The sequence below is a fragment of the Pleurodeles waltl genome, chromosome 5 (genome assembly GCF_031143425.1).
Source record: "Pleurodeles waltl isolate 20211129_DDA chromosome 5, aPleWal1.hap1.20221129, whole genome shotgun sequence".
In the NCBI taxonomy this organism is placed as follows: domain Eukaryota; kingdom Metazoa; phylum Chordata; class Amphibia; order Caudata; family Salamandridae; genus Pleurodeles; species Pleurodeles waltl.
This window is the reverse complement of record NC_090444.1, coordinates 173,566,523-173,586,244: the sequence shown is the minus strand read 5'-3', so window position 1 is coordinate 173,586,244 and position 19,722 is coordinate 173,566,523. Positions and strand designations below refer to the sequence as shown.

The 19,722-nt window shown below is 45.2% G+C and overlaps 2 protein-coding genes across 4 annotated transcripts in view; one reads left to right on the top strand and one right to left on the bottom strand.

Annotated features, from left to right (window-relative positions):
* BPNT1 (3'(2'), 5'-bisphosphate nucleotidase 1) overlaps nucleotides 1-9,956 on the bottom strand; it is a 121,893-nt gene extending 111,937 nt beyond the window's left edge. For 2 of the 3 annotated variants that reach the window (XM_069233871.1, XM_069233873.1), the window contains exon 1: nucleotides 4,696-4,806. The gene's annotated coding sequence lies outside the window, so the exon portion shown is untranslated. Of the gene's footprint in view, nucleotides 1-4,695; nucleotides 4,807-9,935 lie in introns of those variants that run through there. The other variant, XM_069233872.1, reaches the window with a different exon arrangement.
* Nucleotides 9,957-9,990: 34 nt separating this feature from the next.
* IARS2 (isoleucyl-tRNA synthetase 2, mitochondrial) overlaps nucleotides 9,991-19,722 on the top strand; it is a 381,953-nt gene continuing 372,221 nt past the window's right edge. The window contains exon 1 of the mRNA XM_069233870.1: nucleotides 9,991-10,370. Coding sequence (XP_069089971.1) covers nucleotides 10,179-10,370 — 192 coding nt within the window. The 5' untranslated portion in view covers nucleotides 9,991-10,178. The remainder of the gene's footprint in view (nucleotides 10,371-19,722) is intronic.

Below are 19,722 nucleotides of genomic sequence, written 5' to 3'. Positions count from 1 at the left end.
CACCTCTGTTTTCTTTAAAAAAAAAATGGGATGTGTCCACGTTGCGTTTTGGGGCGTTTCCTGTCGCGGGCGCTAGGCCTACCCACACAAGTGAGGTATCATTTTTATCAGGAGACTTGGGGGAACATAGAATAGCAAAACAAGTGTTATTGCCCCTTGTCTTTCTCTACATTTTTTCCTTCCAAATATAGGAGAGTGTGTAAAAAAGAAGACATCTATTTGAGAAATGCCCTGTAATTCACATGCTAGTATGGTCACCCCGGAATTCAGAGATGTGCAAATAACCACTGCTCCTCAACACCTTATCTTGTGCCCTTTTTGGAAATACAAAGGTTTTCTTGATAGCTATTTTTTACTCTTTATATTTCAGCAAATTAATTGCTGTATACCCAGTATAGAATGAAAACGCACTGCAGGGTGCAGCTCATTTATTGGCTCTGGGTACCTAGGGTTCTTGATGAACCTACAAGCCCTATATATCCCCGCAACCAGAGGAGTCCAGCAGACGTAACGGTATATTGCTTCCGATACTCTGACATTGCAGGGAAAAGTTACAGAGTAAAACGTAGAGAAAAATTTATGTTTTTTTCACCTCAATTTCAATATTTTTCTTTTTCAGTTGTTATTTTCTGTAGGAAACCCTTGTAAGATCTACACAAATGACCCCTTGCTGAATTCAGAATTTTGTCTACTTTTCAGAAATGTTTAGGTTTCTGGGATCCAGCATTGGTTTCATGACCATTTCTGTCACTGACTGGAAGGAGGCTGAAAGCACATAAAATTGCAAAAATGGGGTATGTCCCAGTAAAATGCCAAAATTGTGTTGAAAAATCGGGTTTTCTGATTCAAGTCTGCCTGTTCCTGAAAGCTGGGAAGCTGCTGAGTTTAGCACCGCAAACCCTTTGTTGATGCCATTTTCAGGGGAAAAACCACAACCCTTCTTCTGCAGCCACTTTTTCCCCATTTTTTTTTATAAAAAAACGATATTTTCACTGTATTTTGGCTAATTTCTTGGCCTCCTTCAGGGGAACCCACAAAGTCTGGGTACCTCTAGAATCCCTAGGATGTTGGAAAAAAAGGACGCAAATTTGGCTTGGTTAGTTTATGTGGACAAAAAGTTATGAGGGCCTAAGCGCGAACTGCCCCAAATAAGCAAAAAAAGGCCTGGCACAGGAGGGGGAAAAGGCCTGGCAACGAAGGGGTTAAACATGTGGCCCTTACAGCAGTGCCTTGCAAAACAATGGTCGCAGGCACATGGTCATCTCCAAGATCTAGTGTTGATAGACCGCCAAACACACATTTCGCTTCAGTGGTGGAATCCCACAAATTTAAACAAAGGGCAGCCATTTCAAGACCCTGTGCCTCACGCCATTCTTACAACAGATGCATCAATGATTGGATGGGGAGCACATCTCAACAATCATAACATTCAGGGACAATGGGACAACAAACAAAAACAACTTCACATAAATCACTTAGAACTGCTAGCAGTATCCCTAGCACTAAGAGCTTTTCAACCTCTTCTTGTTCACAAACACATTCTTGTCAGAACAGACACTATGACAACAATGTACTACTTAAACAAACAAGGAGGAACCCACTCATCACAACTTTGTCTTCTAGCACAAAAAAATTGTCATTGGGAAATTCACAACATACACCTGGTAGCTCAGTACATTCCAAGGATTCACAATCAGTTAGCAGACGACCTCAGTCGAGATCACCAACAAACGCATGAGTGGGAAATTCACCCCCAAGTGCTTCACAAATACTTTCATCAGTGGGGGACACCAGACATAGATCTGTTCGCCACCAACCACAAAGCAAAATGCCAAAACTTTGCGTCCAGGTACCCACACCCTTGATCCAAGGGCAATGCTCTATGGATCAACTGGTCAGGGATATTTTCTTAAGCTTTTTCCCCTCTCCCGCTCATTCTATTTCTGGTCAACTAACTGCGTCAAAACAAACTCAAACTCATACTTATGGCACCAACGTGGGCACGTCAACCATGGCACACCACATTTCTAGACCTGTCAATAGTACCACGCATCAAACTCCCTAACAGACCGGTCCTGTTGACACAAAAAAAAAATACAGATCAGACACCCCAATCCAGCAATGCTCAATCTGGCTCCTGAAATCTTAGAGTTCGGATATCTACATCTTCCACCAGAATGTATAGAAGTGATTAAACAGGCAAGAAAACCTACCACCAGGCAGTGTTATGCAAACAAATGGAAAAGATTTGTTTTCTACTGCCAAGCAAAACACAAAACCCTTAGACGCAACCATACAAGACATTGTAGGCTATTTACTCCATCTACAAAAAGCAAATTTAGCTTTTTCATCCATTAAGATACATCGCACAGCAATTTCTGCTTATTTGCAAAATAGACAAACCAAATCTCTATTTAGAGTGCCTGTCCTCAAAGCTTTCATGGAGGGTCTAAAACGCATCATACCTACAAGAACGCCACCAGTACTCACACGACTCATGGGTCCACCCTCTGAACCCATGCACTACTGTCAGATTCAATTCCTAACTTGAAAAGTAGCATTTCTAGTGGCAATCACTTCATTACGAATAGTTAGTGAAATACAAGCATTCCCTATTGAACAACCCTTTATACAAGTACACAAACATAACTTTGCACAAACCCTAAATTTCTACCTAAAGCCATCTCAATGTTTCAATTAAATCAAACAATGGAACTTCCAGTCTTCTTCCCACAGCCAGACTCAGTGGCAGAGAGAGCACTACATACATTAGATATTAAGAGAGCTTCAATGTATTACACCGACAGAACAAAATCATTTAGGAAAACTAAACAGTTGTTTGTCGCATTCCAAAAAGCACATACTGGTAATTATATATCAAAACAAGGCATAGCCAGATGGATAGTGAAATGTATCCAAACTTGTTACCTAAAGGCAAAAAGACAGCTGTTAATAACAACAAAAGCACATTCCACTAGGAAAAAAGGAGCAACAATGGCATTTCTAGGAAATATACCAATGGCAGAAATCTGTAAAGCAGCCACTTGGTCAACACCCCATACATTTACCAAGTATTACTGTGTAGATGTGTTAGCAACACAACAAGCCACAGTAGGACATGCTGTACTAAGAACACTATTTCAAACAACTTCAACTCCTACAGGCTGACCACCGCTTAGGGGAGAACTGCTTTGTAGTCTATGCACAGCATGTGTATCTGCAGCTACACATGCCATCGAACGGAAAATGTCACTTACCCAGTGTACATCTGTTCGTGGCATGTTCTGCTGCAGATTCACATGCGCCCTCCCTCCTCCCCGGGAGCCTTTAGCCGTTTAAGTTACATTTAAATTTGTACATATGTATATACATCTCTATTACATTGCATGGACATATCTTTCTCTACACTCTATCACTCCTACCTTACCCTCTGCGGGAAAACAATCTAAGATGGAGTCGATGCCCATGCGCAATGGAGCCGAAAAAGAGGAGTCACTCGGTCCCATGACTCGTAAAGACTTCTTCTAAGAAAAACAACTTGTAACACTCCGAGCCTAATACTAGATGACAGGACCTGTGCATAGCATGTGAATCGGCAGCGGAACATGCAACGAACAGATGTACTGACATTTTCCTTATATAGCCTGTAACTCCAGGAGCTTCTTAAGTTGAAATGCTTCTAGTTATGACTGATGTGGAGCTGAGCCTCCCAAGATCACACACAGGAGTAGAAGTGTTATTAGAACTATAGTTTCCGAGCACAGTTTACAACTGTTGTACCTAATCGCTTTTGATATTTCTAGTGCGGTTCCAATTGGCATGAGGTGAAGGGCATGATGAGTGTGGGGCACAAAGGGTTTGTTCTTCCTTTTTACCCTCCTACCTTTATTTGCTTGGTGCATGAAGATGCAAGGTTAATCAACATGTTATTTTCACATTTGAGCTAATTACTTAGTGAATGTAAATAACAATAAAAGATACTTTCAGACAGTGAAAACACGCCTTCCTTTCTCCCTATTTCACTTCCAATATATATGATTGTTTATATTTATCGGAGCCTGCAGTTCACAAACAAGCGATTTGTATAGGGTTGATTGAAAGTCCCCAAGGCTGTCCCTGTTTCCACCAGAAATGTATTGTCTCCTACGCCCCTGCCTTCGCACTTCTTTGTTTCACCTTTATTCTACTTCCTCATGGCAGCCTCTCTCCTGCTTCAGAGGGCATGGATCAAAGTATTAAAAGGTTGGAAACAAAATTTAAAGTATAAAGTTAAAATAACAAAACTGAGCGGCGTAGAGAAAAAAATACAAAAACTGCTAAAGCTGCGCTGCAATGGTTAACAAATGCACGCGATTCCTGTACAAAGAAAAAAATCACTCGTGGTGCGTTTCTGCACAAAACGCAGCACGAACTACAAAACTGTCCCCTGGTGTTAACACGGTGCCAATTGTATACAAACTCGCGCAGTTTGAATCAAATCACGTCTCCTGCTTGATAAGAACAAGAAGCCCATATACCTTTCGTATAACTCACTTTTTGGAACCTAAACAACGTTGGTGATTGCACGTTTTAAAAGCCCTATAATCCATGTTTATAGACTCTGGACTCTCCTGGTTGTATATAGGGCTCTCACACGTACATGATGGCATGGCAGGCGAAACGGTGTATAGGTAGCGAAGCCTTCATGTCTCTTACCTGGCTCAGGGTGTGCCGCGAGCTGCTGCTGTCAGCGACAGGGAGTAGCGAGAGAAGAGTTTACAGGAGGGACTGTGCATTACTTCCGAGGAGAGGCCGATTAGGCAACGAGAGAGCAAAGCCCCGCCTGTCTCGAATGAAAATTAGCAGCCATCTTGGAATTTTGAAATATCCCAATAAGAGCCTTCTCGGGCTAGTTAAACAATACCACAATCTTTAAAAACATCTGAAAACACTACGTATTATTATTTTAAAGGACGTAACTAAGGAATAGTTTTTAAAGAAATGCTGTTTTTCTTGCTTGGCATTTCCATGGATAAGCACCTGCGGAATATGCTGCACTTGAACCAGTAAAAGGGATCGTTTTAGGCGCCCAATTAAATAACACTAACCTATAGGTCTAAGATTGGTCGGGATTCAGGAAGGATATATCAACATATTGTTTTTCTCTTTCATTGTCTTTTCAGACACTGTAGCTGCTCCTGGCACTGATCTGGTAAACATCTTTTTTAACAGGTATATTTGATCCAAGGAGTGTTAAACCCTTATTTGCCAGGCCTTTCCCCCCTCAGGTGCCAGGCCTTTTTTTGGCTATTTGTGGCAGGGCGCGCTTAGGCCCTTATAACATTTTGTCCACATAAGCTACCCATGCCAAATTTGCATCCTTTTTTTCCAACATCTTAGGGGTTCTAGATGTACCCTGACTTTGTGGGTTCCCGTGGAGACCAAGAAATGAGCCAAAATACAATGAACATTTTTTTTTTTTTTTTTAAATAGGAAAAAAGGGCTGCAGAAGTAGGCGTGTGGTTTCTGAAAAGTAGACAAAATTCTGAATTCAGCAATAGGTAATTTGTGTAGATCCTACAAGGGTTTCCTACAGAAAATAACAACTGAAATAAAAAAATATTGAAATTGGGGAGAAAAAAACAGCCATTTTCTCTACATTTTACTCTGTAACTTTTTCCTGCGATGTCAGAATTTTTAAAGCAATATACCATTATGTCTGCTGGACTCTTCTGGTTGCGGGGATATATAGGGTTTGTAGGTTATTCAAGAACCCTAAGTACCCAGAGCCAATAAATGATCTGCACCTTGCAGTGGGTTTTCATTCTATACCGGGTATACAGCAATTCATTTGCTGAAATTTAAAGAGTAAAAAATAGGTATCAAGAAAACCTTGTATTTCCAAAATGGGCACAAGATAAGGTGTTGAGGAGCAGTGGTTATTTGCACATCTCTGAATTCCGGGGTGCCCATACTAGCATGTGAATTACAGGGCATTTCTCAAATAGACGTCTCTTTTACACAGTGTCTTATATTTGGAAGGAAACAATGTAGAGAAAGACAAGGGGCAATAAAACTTTTTTTGCTATTCTATGTTCTCTCAAGTCTCCCGATAAAAATGGTCTTGTGTGAGTAGGCCTAGCGCCTGCGACAGGAAATACCCCAAAACACAATGTGGACACATCACATTTTCCCAAAGAAAACAGAGGTGTTTTTTGCAAAGTGCCTACCTGTGGATTTTGGCCTCTAGCTTAGCCGGCACCTAGGGAACGCTACCAAACCTATGCATTTTTGCAAACTAGACACCTAGGGTAATCCAAGATGGGGTGGCTTGTGGGGCTCTCACCAGGTTCTGTTACCCAGAATCCTTTGCAAACCTCAAAAGTTGGCTAAAAAAACACTTTTTCCTCACATTTCGTGACAGAAAGTTTGTTCTGGAATCTGAGAGGAGCCACAAATTTCCCTCCACCCAGTGTTCCCCCAAGTCTCCTGATAAAAATGATACCACACTTGTGTGGGTAGGCCTAGTGCCTGCAACAGGAAATGCCCCAAAACACAACGTGGACACATCACATTTTCCCAAAGAAAACAGAGGTGTTTTTGCGAAGTGCCTACCTGTGGATTTTGGCCTCTAGCTCAGCCAGCACCTAGGGAAACCTACCAAACGAATGCATTTTTTAAAACTAGACACCTAGGGGAATCCAAGATAGGGTGACCTGTGGGGCTCTCACCAGGTTCTGTTACCCAGAATCCTTTGCAAACCTCAAAATTGGACCAAAAACACTTTTTCCTCATATTTCGGTGACAGAAAGTTCTGGAATCTGAGAGGAGCCACAAATTTCCTTCCACTCAGCGTTCCCCCAAGTCTCCCGATAAAAATGGTACCTCACTTGTGTGGGTAGGCCTTGTCCTCGCAACAGGAAAGGCCCCAAAACACGATATGGACACATCAAAATGATCAAATACAAAACTACCTGTTTTTGCGGGGGGCACCTGCGTTTTTGGTCCTGGGCTCAGCAGCCATCTAGGGAAATCTACCAAACCCAGACATTTATGAAAACTAGACACCTGAGGGAGTCCAGGGAGGTGTGACTTGCATGGATCCCCGAATGTTTTCTCACCCAGAATCCTCAGCAAACCTCAAATTTAGCTAAAAAATCAAATTTTTCCCACATTTCTGTGTGGGATCACCGCACCGGGACAAATTTCCTACCACCCAACGTTCCCCTCAGTCTCCTGGTAAAAATGATACCTCACTTGCGTAGGTGGGCCAAGTGTTTATGATAGGGAAGAGCCAAAAACATGTCGAAAATGAGGGGGAACCAAAGAGGGTCCAAAAGGGCAGTTTGAAAAAAAACATTTTTAGGCTGACAAGTGCAGCAGAATTTTTATCGGTATAAAGGAGACAATGATGGTTGGTAGGAATTTTGTGGATTCCTGCAGATTCCGGAAGGTTCCATCACAAAAATGTGGGAAAAATGTGTGCTTTCCAGCAAAGTTGCAGGTTTGCAGGGCATTGTGGGTAAGGAAATGGTGCGGGTGCATGTGAAGCACACCACCCTGGAATCAACCAGATGTTTAATTTTCAGATGTGTCTAGGTCTTGTGGATTTTTCTACATGGCAGCGTCCCAAAGTAAAAAAAGGTGCAGCCCTCACCATTCCAAGTGGGAAGCTTTTGAGAGTTACCAAGCTCTCATGGCCCAAATGTAAAACAAAAACCCAAAATAATCAAATGTCCTCTTGCTTTCCATGGGATAAGATGTTTTAGTGTGCGGGGAGAGCTGAAAGACTGTTAGCCCCTTCAGTTCAGGTAGGGGCACAACCAGGCCCATACTGGTTGGTAGCCACCACCCCACTATTTTCTTTTCTTTTTTTATTCCCTGGCATCTAGTACACTTTCTGTCCCCCCGAGGTGTGGATCAGGGGTAATTGCCCAATCAGAACAACTTTGGCCCCATTTATTTGGGGTGGGGGCATGGCCATACCCCCAACCTCTTATTTTGAAAAAAAAATCTTCCCTGTTCTCTGGTGGGCTTTGTGCCAACCTTGGGGGCAGAAGGGCCTTCTAAAAATAGGCCAATCTGCCCCCAAGGTGGGCAGTTATGGCCAACAGTAATGTGCCCCCATGGGGAGCGACTCTTGTCCAAGGGGCTGCCCCCACCAAACAAAACACACACACCAATCCATGGTGTCTAGAGGTGTCTGCCCCACTTGGTGGCAGATTGGCCTAACAAAAATAGGCCGATCTGCCCCCAGGGGGGGGCAGAAATGGCCTAAATACAATTTGCCCCCAGGGGAGCGACCTTTGTCTAAGGGGTCGCTCCCCATACATAAAAATATAAAGTAAATAAAAATATATATCCCTGGTGTTTAGAGGTTTCTGCCTCCCCCGGGGGCAGATCTGCCTAATTATATTAGGCAGATCTGCCTCCGGGGGGCCAGAAAAGGCCTAAAAATATTTCCCCCCGTGGAGTGGCCCTTGCCAAAGGGGCCACTCCACTTATGCGTTAGTATAAACAAAATAAAAATTCCCTGGTGTCTTGTGGTTTCTGCCCCCCCCCCCCCCACGGGGGCAGATTGCCTAATTATATTAGGATGGGCAGGGGGGGCAGAAATGGCCTAAAAATAATTTGGTCCCCCGGAAGCGACCCTTGCCTAAGGGGTCGCTCCCCACATATGAAAAAATAAAAAATAGACAACAAAAAAATTATTATCCCTGGTGTCAAGTGGTGCCCCAGGGGGCAGAAATGGCCTAAAAATAATTTGGCCCCCTGGGGAGCGGCCCTTGCCCGAGGAGCCGCTCCCCTTATGCGCAAGTATTAATAAAATAAATAATCCCTGGTGTCTAGTGGTTTCTGCCCCCCATGGGGCACCAACTGCCTTACAGTTAGCAGACACTGGGTTTGCATGGCAAGTGAGCCAGATTCAGAGTAATTTCAGTAACTTCGTGTTACCCTTTTTGACGCAAAATTACGGAAAATTAGACAACTAAGCATGTTTGCATAATTATAAATAATTTGCCACAAAAATCCTAGTGCAATAGCACAGGAACAACAAACTTAGCAAGCGTGAGCGTCTGCTGCTATTCGTGTTCTCTTGCAGTTAGAGTTATTTTCTTAGCACAAGATGCACCCCTGGCTCCATTTTGGACACAAGGGTATATTTTGTGCTAAGAAAATAGCGCTAAAGGCTGGCTTACGCTGCCGGCGTAAATGTCACATTATTTTGTATAATTTAGAGTTATGTCCACTGTTAGGGATAAATTGTAATTAAACTACGCATACAGCATTCAAACACAAACAATAAAACAAATAGCATGTATACTTTTAGCGACGTATGCAAAAGTGATTGCTGTAATAGCCAAGTCCTTTTAAGCACCCAGACTTTCTGCAGTGCTCGTTTGGGAGACTAAAGCAGCACACATAAATTCCAATTAATAGCACTGCAAAGAAATCCAAAGCAGCAAGAGTTATTTACAAAAGTTACCCTATTTTCCAACTGTTAACTTACGAACTTTTAAAAAAAAAAGCTCTAACATATTTACTCAAGAATAAGGCACACTGGAACACAAGTTCATAGTAAGCATTATTTTTCATTAGAATAAAGTTTTACTCTGTGATTAACCTCAATATTAGATTTTCGAACTTTGTGACTACCCTTATATTGTAGTTGTCATTATTACCCACTGCCTTTTTTAATTTTTCAAATCTGTTTCCCTTCCTAAACCTCCGCCTCTCCTTGATAAATTTTCTCCATTTTATATGCAAGGTGAATACATGAATGAGTACGCATGTAAGCAACAGCTGAATTGCAAAATGGATTGTCTCAAGGCACTTTCAGGCTCTGGAAGACGGTACAGTAACATGCAAGGAGGATTCATTAAAAAGGAAATATATTTAGAGTATTAGCGGCTTTCTTTTTTACACTCCTACTTCATTCGCGCGCAGCAGTTTACCTCATTAATTTGTCAAATAGTCACACACGTGCGTGCCAAGCATGGGTCCGTGCGCATGCGTCCATTAGTTATGAGCCTGAAGGGCAAAGTAACTGTCAAAACTTCGCGGAGTGCGTGGTAGCAGGCAGCGGGAGAAGATTGTCCCAGACGGCGGCCAGTAATTCGCTTGCAGCGAGCCGTAGGTTGGGCGGAAGTGCTGCTGTCAGGCTTCCATGCCCTGCGCTGCCTTACTTGGAGAGAAGGATGCTGTGTGCTCTGCTTAGGTTGGGGCGACCCCGGGTGCTGTACATTGGGAGGCCGTGTACGCGGGGCTTGGCGGGCGAGCAGCCGGCCGAGAATGTTCGCTACAGGGACACCGTGCTCCTACCACAGACGGACTTCCCAGCCAGGGTGTCTGGCGAACAGCAGACGATCAGTGAGCTGCAGATCCAGGAGGTGAGCGTACAGGGATGTCAGCACACAGGTTTTCCATGGGGCTTAAAGGGGACATTATCAAGGACTCCACCTCTTCCTGACATCACACAAAGACGACCAGATATGGGATGTTACCAAAGTCCATCCCAGCAGATCACTCCACCATGTTCTCCTAAATCTATGCCTGCTCAGAACCATAAACTTAAAACAAAATATCTCAAACTGGACCTCCTGGCGAAGTAACTAGCTGAGCAGACTATATAGTAGAAAATACTATAAAGAGACCTGCACAGCAGTTTGAAGCTGCCAGTTTGCTGAAAACCAGGAACGACATGCAGCTTTGTCACACTTCTTCATCCATCATACTACTAAGTGCTGTGCACCCATAACAAAATAACTACACCTTGGTGGTCACCATGCACAACATGAGACCCCTTCCTTTGTAGGATCAAAACAAAGATGACAACGCTTTCAGCTGCACATCCTGTACGGAGTAGCACGCTATTCATGTAGGCAAGAGTTTCAGTGACCCACATAGGGGTTGTAAGTGCTATATAAATGTTGCACTACAGTACGACTAGTCTCTTAAGCCATGCTGCACATTACCTGTCTTTTTGAAGCACTGTAACCCGAGGAGAAAGATCTGGGGGCTGCAGGACTGTTTCGTTTTTTTTTTTCTTTAAAAAAAAAAGTATATATTTGTGGTCATTGAAGTTTTGAACCTTTCCTAAAATCGATCTGCTTGTCAAGTAAGGGGAGCCAGTAGAGTAAGGGAAGTCAAGAGATGCTTTTTTATGTTAATGTTGCTGCTGTCTCCACGTGCTTGAGAAGACAAACAATTTTTGGAGAGGATCAACTCTAAAAAAAAAAATGTTTTTAAAAAAGGAGGAATATGGGAGTCCTCACTTAGTTTGCTCTTTAGGCTACATTCTTTGGAGCATGATTTCAGAGAAGCATGTTCTGTTAGTTTGTTTGAAGTTCATTGTCTTTGGAAACATTCCAAGCAGACAAATACACCTAAAAATCTTATGACTAAGCTCTATATCTATCTATATATAAGCTCTATCTATCTATCTATCTATCTATCTATCTATCTATCTATATATATATATATATATATATATATTTATATATATGTGTGTGTGTGTGTAGGTTCAGTTTGATTTAAGGTGTAAGGAGTGTTATCATTGAACTCCATATAGTAACACTGATTGAATAACAACAATTGAACTCATAGCACTGACCTTTGGTGTTAAATGGGAGAGATAAGAATGTAACCCTATATTGACTGGATAGTACAAGGTGCAAACTAGAATCTCGGGATCAAATCCCGGCTTCCCATTTGACCAAATTATGTGATCCATTACTTATTTCTTTACTTCACAATTTATTTTTTTCCCTTAACCACACATTTTTTTTTTTTAACACATTGAAGTATTTCAGTACAGGATCTGCGCCATACAAAAGCCTCACACATATATATATATATATATATATATATATATATATATATATGGTTAGTATAAAATAATCCTATGTCCCATTTTATAATATAGGTTATATAAATAGAGAACATGACAAGCTGATATATTTGCATAAACCCGTGGCAACATTGTCAGATCATGGCAGTGTTTTTGAACGTTTCATTTAAAAAAACAAATATTATTTTATTAAATGTCACTCAGTTCCTTGATTAATTCTATGTACTTAATTGGACTTTGAAAGATGTTGAAAGATAAATGTTTTTCATTTTATACTCATGATCACATGTTGCCATGACATTTGTTGTCTGATTTACATCCTTTGATCCGCATGTGCTTTTGGCTTTTGGAGCCAAGCCAGGCCCCTGGCTCAGCTCTTCTTAGGCTGTCCGTGTCCCCAAGATATTTTTTTCTGAACATTTTTATTATTTTAAATGCATAGAAAAAACAAACCAAAGTTGGTTTACGGGAGTGGCTCAGATAACTACATTGAGTGTTGAGTAAAAATATTCAGAGCGTCCAAAATCAACCTCAGGGTATACATACAAGTAAGTATAAGATGGTACAGTCAAGAGTCCTTACATGCTACTCTACATAACACTTCTTGCTACAAAATTTTCAGAAAGTGCTTGCAGTATTATCAAGGAGGCAATGATTATGTCAAGCTTCGGAAGAGTATTTCCATCTATGGTGTGCATGTCCATGGACCCCAAATTTTGTCATGCTTACAGAAACACCCTCTAGCCTTGTACACAGCTTTTTCAAGTGTGCAACAGTGGTCCATAACCTATTTCCACTCTTGCAGGGTGGGAGGGTGTTGTACTCTCCATCGCCAGGCTATGTCAGGATTGAATGAAATACCAGAGGCTGATGAAAGTGCTGCTTGCATGGGTAACCCCCATTTCCTCCATAAGCTGCAGTAGGGGCCACCTTAGGTGCGATGTCGATTGGGCCCTCTGTGGTCGGGACCATTTTATGTTGAGTTCTTATCCAGTATTGCTGTATATCCCGACATTCCCAGATCTTATGTATCGATGTGCCTACGGAAGATCGACACCTAGTGCGGGTAGCATTTTGTGCAGCCGATCAGAGGTATAATATATTGTGTGTAGATAGTGAACCTGGATAAGTCGAAGCTTTGCCATTATTACCAGTGTGCCATCTTGGTCTCCCGCCAGTCATCATCATCTAACTCTCTAAAGTCTGTTTCCCAGGCATTGCACAGGAGGATCATTGGTTCTGGGGGACTGCATAAAATAGATGGCAGACTCTTGATATGCTAACTTTCCAGAGGGGTTCTAACATCAGTCCAGCTATTAGCTGGTTGTACGCCAATAGGTGTAAAGGGTTATCTCTGAAGGGGTAGAGTATATGCTGTAGTTGGAGGAAGCAAAATAACTGGGATTTATGTAGTAAGAGCTCTTTTTTTTTTTTTTTTTTTTTTGAATATATTTTTATTAATAATTCGCTGTTTACTTTTCACAGTTACATTTATGGGAACATATAATTCACGTTATTCACAACATTTAAAAGGATACTTTACTTTGCATGCGTTCACAGATGTCTTGTGTCGTGTTTTAACTTACATCTAGGTCTATATCCGAATTCTGTTGTCTGTTAGCTCTAGGATTCTAGAGTTGTTTCCTTGAGTGTCTAGTTCCTTGTCCCTTTGTTACCCACTTGTTTTCTATGCTCACATAACAGCTTCAACTTGAACTTAACTATGTACACACTTAATGGCTTTTTGTGGGTGATTTTAGTGTTAGGTAGTGAGGGTCGCTCCCTGAGGGGGCTAAATCTGGAGGGATAGTCATCTGCTGTATGCGTTTTCCTACTGCTCCTTGCGAGTGAGTGTACTCCACTCCGCTCTACCCCTTGTGGCTTATTATGAGCTGTCAGTGTTCTCTACTAGCTATTTCAATGTTATTTTTTCTCACCCTCGCCGGCGGTGTTCCTGGGTTTATCCCTTATCTCCTTACAGTATCTGTTTAGGTTTCCGTTTCTGTTGGTGCTGTATTGGGAGGTAATGGTTCTTCCCCTGTGCTATCCCAGCCCATCAATAGTTCTTCCCACCCTGGGGCCACGGGAGTCTGTCGGATACCCTTTGCTTCTTCAGTTTTTAAGACCTGCAATTCCGCCCGGCCCACCTCTTGACGTCATTTTTCCATTCAGCAAGTGAGGGGGGATTAGCAGCTTTCCAACCCCTCATAATTAATCTTTTGTAGAGGGCCAGGGCGAGATCAAGGAAGCGACTCCTAATCTTCCCTAGTTGGATATCCGTCTTTAGGCCCAACAGACAGACATCGGGGGCGAACGGCAGTTCCGTGTCATATAGTCTTGACATGCTCTCTATCACTGTCCTCCAGCCCATTTGTAACACTGCGCATTTCCACATCATGTGGTCAAAGTCTGCCTCGCCCTCACCACATCTGGGGCATATCTTGGGGGTTCCCCCATATATTCGGAACAGTCGGTGAGGGGTAAGATAAGTTCTATGCAGGTAGTTATATTGGATATATTGTAGCCGGGTATTACGTGAAATCCTCCGGGGATAAGCCAGAGCTCTGTTCCAGTCTGCCTCAGATAGTACATGTCCGATCGTTTTCTCCCACCTCTCCCTGAGTGAGTGCAGGGGATCCAATGCAGCTTCTATCTGGGCTCGATATATTTTCGTAATTAAGTGTGATTCTTCTCCCGAAGTCAGCAGGAGGTGTAACACTCCGTGGGTCCCGGGCTCTGCATTAATCGTATCCCAATGGCCTTTCAGAGTGTGCACTAGCCTCCTGTACATCAAAAATTGACCCTGAGGGACACCCTTCCCTACCACTTCGCCGAAGCTCTGTAGTGTACCTTCCCTGAAAAGCTCCCCCACCGTCAATACTCTTCGGTTCCCTTCGGTTCCACGAGCAATACCGGAATCGGTAGCGCCGGGGAGTAGGGTGGACCAACTCCAGTCCTACCCGCGCATCTTTTCCAGCACATCTTTGCGGTGTTAGTCATTAGGTTGTCTCCGAGGGGGGACAGCTTCTTCTCTATCATACGTGCTATTATTCGGTCTATGTCCATCGAACCGTGGGAGTTAATTAGGTCCAGCTGCCCCTTGCCCACCATCCAGCCAGCCACCCACTGCAGTTGGGATGCCAAGTAATATGCCTCAAAGTCAGGAGCCCCTAGTCCACCCGCCTGCATCGGTCTGCACATAGTAGTCAATGCTGTGCGTCTCCGGCCCTCATCCCATATTAATTCCCGAAGCAGGGTGCTCAGTTCACGGAACCATGCAGGGGGGACCCATAACGGTAGGTTAGCAAAGAAGTAGAGGAGGCGGGGCAGCATCACCATCTTAGACAATGCCACTCTGGCCATTGTTGTTAGGTTCAGCGACCGCCAAAACCCAACTGCGGCGCGCAGGGATTGGAGCGCCCCACCCAGGTTGCCGTCTCGAAGGTCGGCCAGCTCATGAAATATTTGGATCCCTAGATATTTGAAAGTCCGCGGTGCCCAGTTCATATCTTTCGGACATGTTTAAGGGCGCACAACGTTTGGTAGTATGGAGAAGACAAATGTTTTGCCGCGGTTAAGATGTAGTCCCGACAGTTCCCCGTAGCTCTCCAGGATCTTTAAAACCCACGGGAGGCCACTGGTTCCGTCTCTCAAATACACCAGAATATCGTCCGCGTATAGGGAAATAATATGCTCGCCTGGACCCCAGTTAATTCCTCTACCGACTCCTTCCTGTCGCAGTTGGTCCGCTAGAGGTTCAATTGCCAGGGCAAATAGCAGCGGTGATAGAGGACATCCCTGTCTGGTTCCTCGATATACCGGATATGTGTTGGATATCGTTCTGTCCGTCTTCACCCTAGCCAGTGGGGAGGAGTACAGTAGGTCCACCCATTTCACCCAGCTTTCACCTAGTCCCATCTTTAGCATCACAGCCCTAAGGTAGTCCCACCTGAACGAGTCGAAGGCCTTTTCAAGTCCACTGCTAATAAAACCCCTGTCGGAGGTTTCTCTGTTGCTGGCATGTGTAAGATGGCAAAGACCCTCCTCAGGTTCAACGATGTGCTGCGACCAGGGACGAAACCATTCTGGTCTGTGTGCACCAGTGTGGTCATTAGTGGGACCAGCCTGTTAGCCATGATCTTACTGAGGATTTTAAAGTCACTATTCAGCATTGATAATGGGCGGAAGTCGGTCACTGGTGCATCCCTGTTTTTTGTTTTAGGTAGCGGTATCATCAAAGCCTCACGTAATGTGCCCGGTAGCTCTCCTCGGCGTAATGCCTCCGCGTATACCTCAGCCAGCTGGGGCACCAACAATGTCCTATATTTTTTTTGTAAAAGTCCATTGGAAGGCCATCGGTACCGGGAGTCTTTCCAGGAGCCAACTGCAATATAGCCTCACTTATCTCCTCCACTGTTACAGGTCCCCCCAGGCTATCCCTCCCCGCTCGGTCCAAGGCTGGGAGAGCGATTCGCTGTAGGGAGTCTCGAAAGGCCTCCACCCCCAGGTCGTGGGCTTTCCTATACAAGTGCATGTAATATCCCTTAAAAGCTTCGTTGATTGGGCCTGGACTTTGCCTGCAAATTCCCTTTTTGTCTTGTACACTTGTGATGGGCTCTCCCCCTCCGCCTGGGCGTACCAGCCAAGCTAGGAGCCTTCCTGATCTACCCTCCTCTGACTGCACTGATGCCAGGTATTTTTGTGTGTTGTGGCACCTAAGTTGTGCCTCGATCTGGGAATGTTCTCTACGGGCCTGTTTATATTCCTCATTCTCTTGGGCTCCAACATCTTGTCTCACTTCCCATTCGTGTATTTTCTTCTCTAAAGAGGTCAATTCCCTTTCAAGTGTGCGTTTCACCCCCACTGATTGACCCAGGCAGAATCCTCTCGCTACCACCTTAAGCCTTTCCCATTCTGTGGCTCTGGATGTGGCGGATCCACTGTTAATTTTGATATGTTCTGTCAAGTGGCAACGAAGGGCCTCTCTATACGACTGATCCTCCAACGCAGTGGGAGACAGTCTCCACGATGGAATTGGGGGTCTGTCCTCTATAATACTCAGTGTGATCAGCAAGGGGTTTTGGTCTGATAGTGTGCGGCCAAGATACTCTGAGTGGGTTACATAACGCGCAAGGCCCGCAGTGCATGTCATTCTGTCAATTCTAGTGTGCAGCCGGCGGAGGCCTGAATAATAAGAATAGTCACTGTCTTTTGGGTGTTGTTCCCGTCAGACATCCACTAGCCCCCAGGAGTCCAGCCATTCACAGAATTTTTTGGCTATTCTAGTGGACCCTGCGCCCTGTAGTGGCGGGGTCGATCTGTCCATGTTAATGTCCAATACTGCATTGAAGTCCCCTCCCACTATTAATTCTCCTGTGCTTTGGCGGGTGAGGTGGCTTGATAATTTGGTCAGGAAAGGGACTTGGTCCTGATTGGGAGCATAAATACAACTCATAACAACTGAAATACAGTGTAGTCTCCCTTCTAGCACCACAAATCTGCCCTCTTGATCTATGTCAGATGAGTCTATTACCAGCTCTGACCCATATCAATGCTCCCCTCGCATATGCTGAATACACTGTGGCAAACACCTGTCCCCTCCATCTGCATCTCAGTTTCTCAACCTCTCCAGCTATTAAGTGGGTCTCTTGTAGCATTGCCACCTGCACCCCTCTTCTCTTCAAGTAGGAGAGGATTCTGTGTCTTTTGGTCGGAGTGCTCATCCCCCTGACATTCCATGTTAAAAGATTATAGTTTGCCATGTTAATAAATTAATTTGATAATAGTGTCCCTGGCACCCCCAGAGTACAACTCTATTCCTACCCATGTTCAAACCTTTACTGCCATCGTATATCGCCACCCACTTAGCCAAGTTAACTAATAACTGTAAAACCCAACTCCCCCACCCCAGGGCGCCTACCAACCTGCAGGTAGCCCAGAAAATCACGCAACAGTGCAACTTATTTAAACATATAGCTACAGTTCTCGCCAGGCTAGCTTAGACCAGCGAGTTACTGGTTCGGGGGGCGGTCAGGTCCGGAGGGGCCTCATATTCTTCTGTTGTGCCGCATCGCCAGGTCAACTCGTGCAATGTTTATCCAAGCTCATCAGCGGGCCGCTGTGTCACCCTGGGAGCACGTGTCGAGCAGGTCGAGTCTCCAGCCGAAGACACCATTGTACCGTCTGAATCCTCTCCCGAGCCCTCCGGGGGGGAGGTTCCACCACTAACTCGGGCCGCCGCCTCCAGAGCCACCCTCTTATCTTTTTCCTTTTGCGTTTGTGTTGGCGCCAGCCTCGGTCGGATCCCGGGTTTTCGCGCCCTTGGAGCTCGGCGAGCCCTGCCCGCAGTTGTGTTCTCACCACTGGGTCGCCCCACTTGGAGCCCTTGTTTCTCGAGCCATTCCCATGCTTCCTCCGGTGTTTGGAGGAAAGTCTCACTCTCAGTCTGGCCAGATACAGCAATGAATATTGAATCCCTTCGTCTCTGAGGGCCCTTTTGACTGCTAGGAATGAGTTTCGCTTGTTCTGAATATCCAAAGTGTAGTCCGGGAATAGCGTCACCTCCCCATTCGCTACCTTAAACGGGCCCATCTCTCTGGCCTTCTGTATGAGAGTGTCTCTGTCTTTGTAGTGCAGTAATTTGGCAATTACCACACGAGGAGGCCTACCGGGGGCGAGAGGCCTCGACGGCATTCGGTGCGCTCGCTCCAGCGTGTAAAAGGGCGTTAGGCATCCAGGTGCCACCGTTGTACTAAACCAATTCTCCAAGAAGTCCACCATGTTAGTTCCCTCGACTCCCTCAGGAAGGCCCACCACGCGCACGTTGTTCCTTCTGTTTCTGCCCTCCGCGTCCTCAGCCCTTTGTTCTAGTCGTATTACTCTAGCAGCCAGGGAGGTCACCTCAGCTGCTAGATCCTTCTGCTTCGGTTCAACTATTGCCAATGTGGATTCCGTTTCCTTGACTCTGTCCGCCAGTTTGTGGTGTTCTGCCCTTAGGAGGCCTACTTCAACTGCTACTTGGCTGATTTCGTGTTGTAGCGTTGTCTTTGTGTCTTCAATCGCCCCCAGTATTCTGTCCAGGGTTTCCTGTACGTTGGTTTGTGGGTTGGACTGTTCTTCCATTTCTTTGCGTGCTGGAGGGGGTGCCATGTCCATGACTTTCTTCTTGTGACGGGCCCTGGGGGGCATCGGCCAAGCTGCGTGGGGAAGATCACACCTCCAAGGCGCAGGCCCGAGTCTCTTTACAGGTCCTCTTTCCACTGTGATCTCGTGACCTGGCAAGCGCAGACCCGGTCTCGGTCCCCGGATGGGCGTCGGGGAGGGCCTGCTTGTCCACCCCTTCTGTACTTTGTTGGGCTCTGTTTTCGGCTACTCCGGCAATCGCCCCCGGGGGGCTCTAGCCTCTGGGCCAACCGTTCTCTCTCGTTAGGGCGGCGTCTATTTTCTTTATTATTTTCTTTTCTTTTTGGGTCCTGCCACTCCTCTATTACTTTTTTTTTTTTTTTAATGTACTTTTTTTTTATTTTGCACCTGTCTTCTTTTTTTTTCGGCAGTGTTCTTTTACATGTTTTTTTTTTTTTCCGGAGATTTACTTGCCCCCGGGGTAGTGTCTCGTTGGGGGGCCCCCTGCCGCTCAACGTCGTCTCCGCGCTCCCGCGGGAGCGTCCTCGGAGTTCCGGTCACCCTCCCGGCAAGATGGCGGCTCCGAGCCCCCTCCTCCGGGGGCTTCCAGTTCACGCCGCTTCACCGGAGACCGGGCGCGGCTCAGCTCCGCCTCCTCTTCCTCCCGGAGGGGGTTCCTGGCACTCGGTCCACCGCACCAGGGCTCCACCAGGCGGGACCGCTTCTCCAGCCCGGGCCGGCCGCGCTCGCTCGGCCGCGGTACTCTGCCT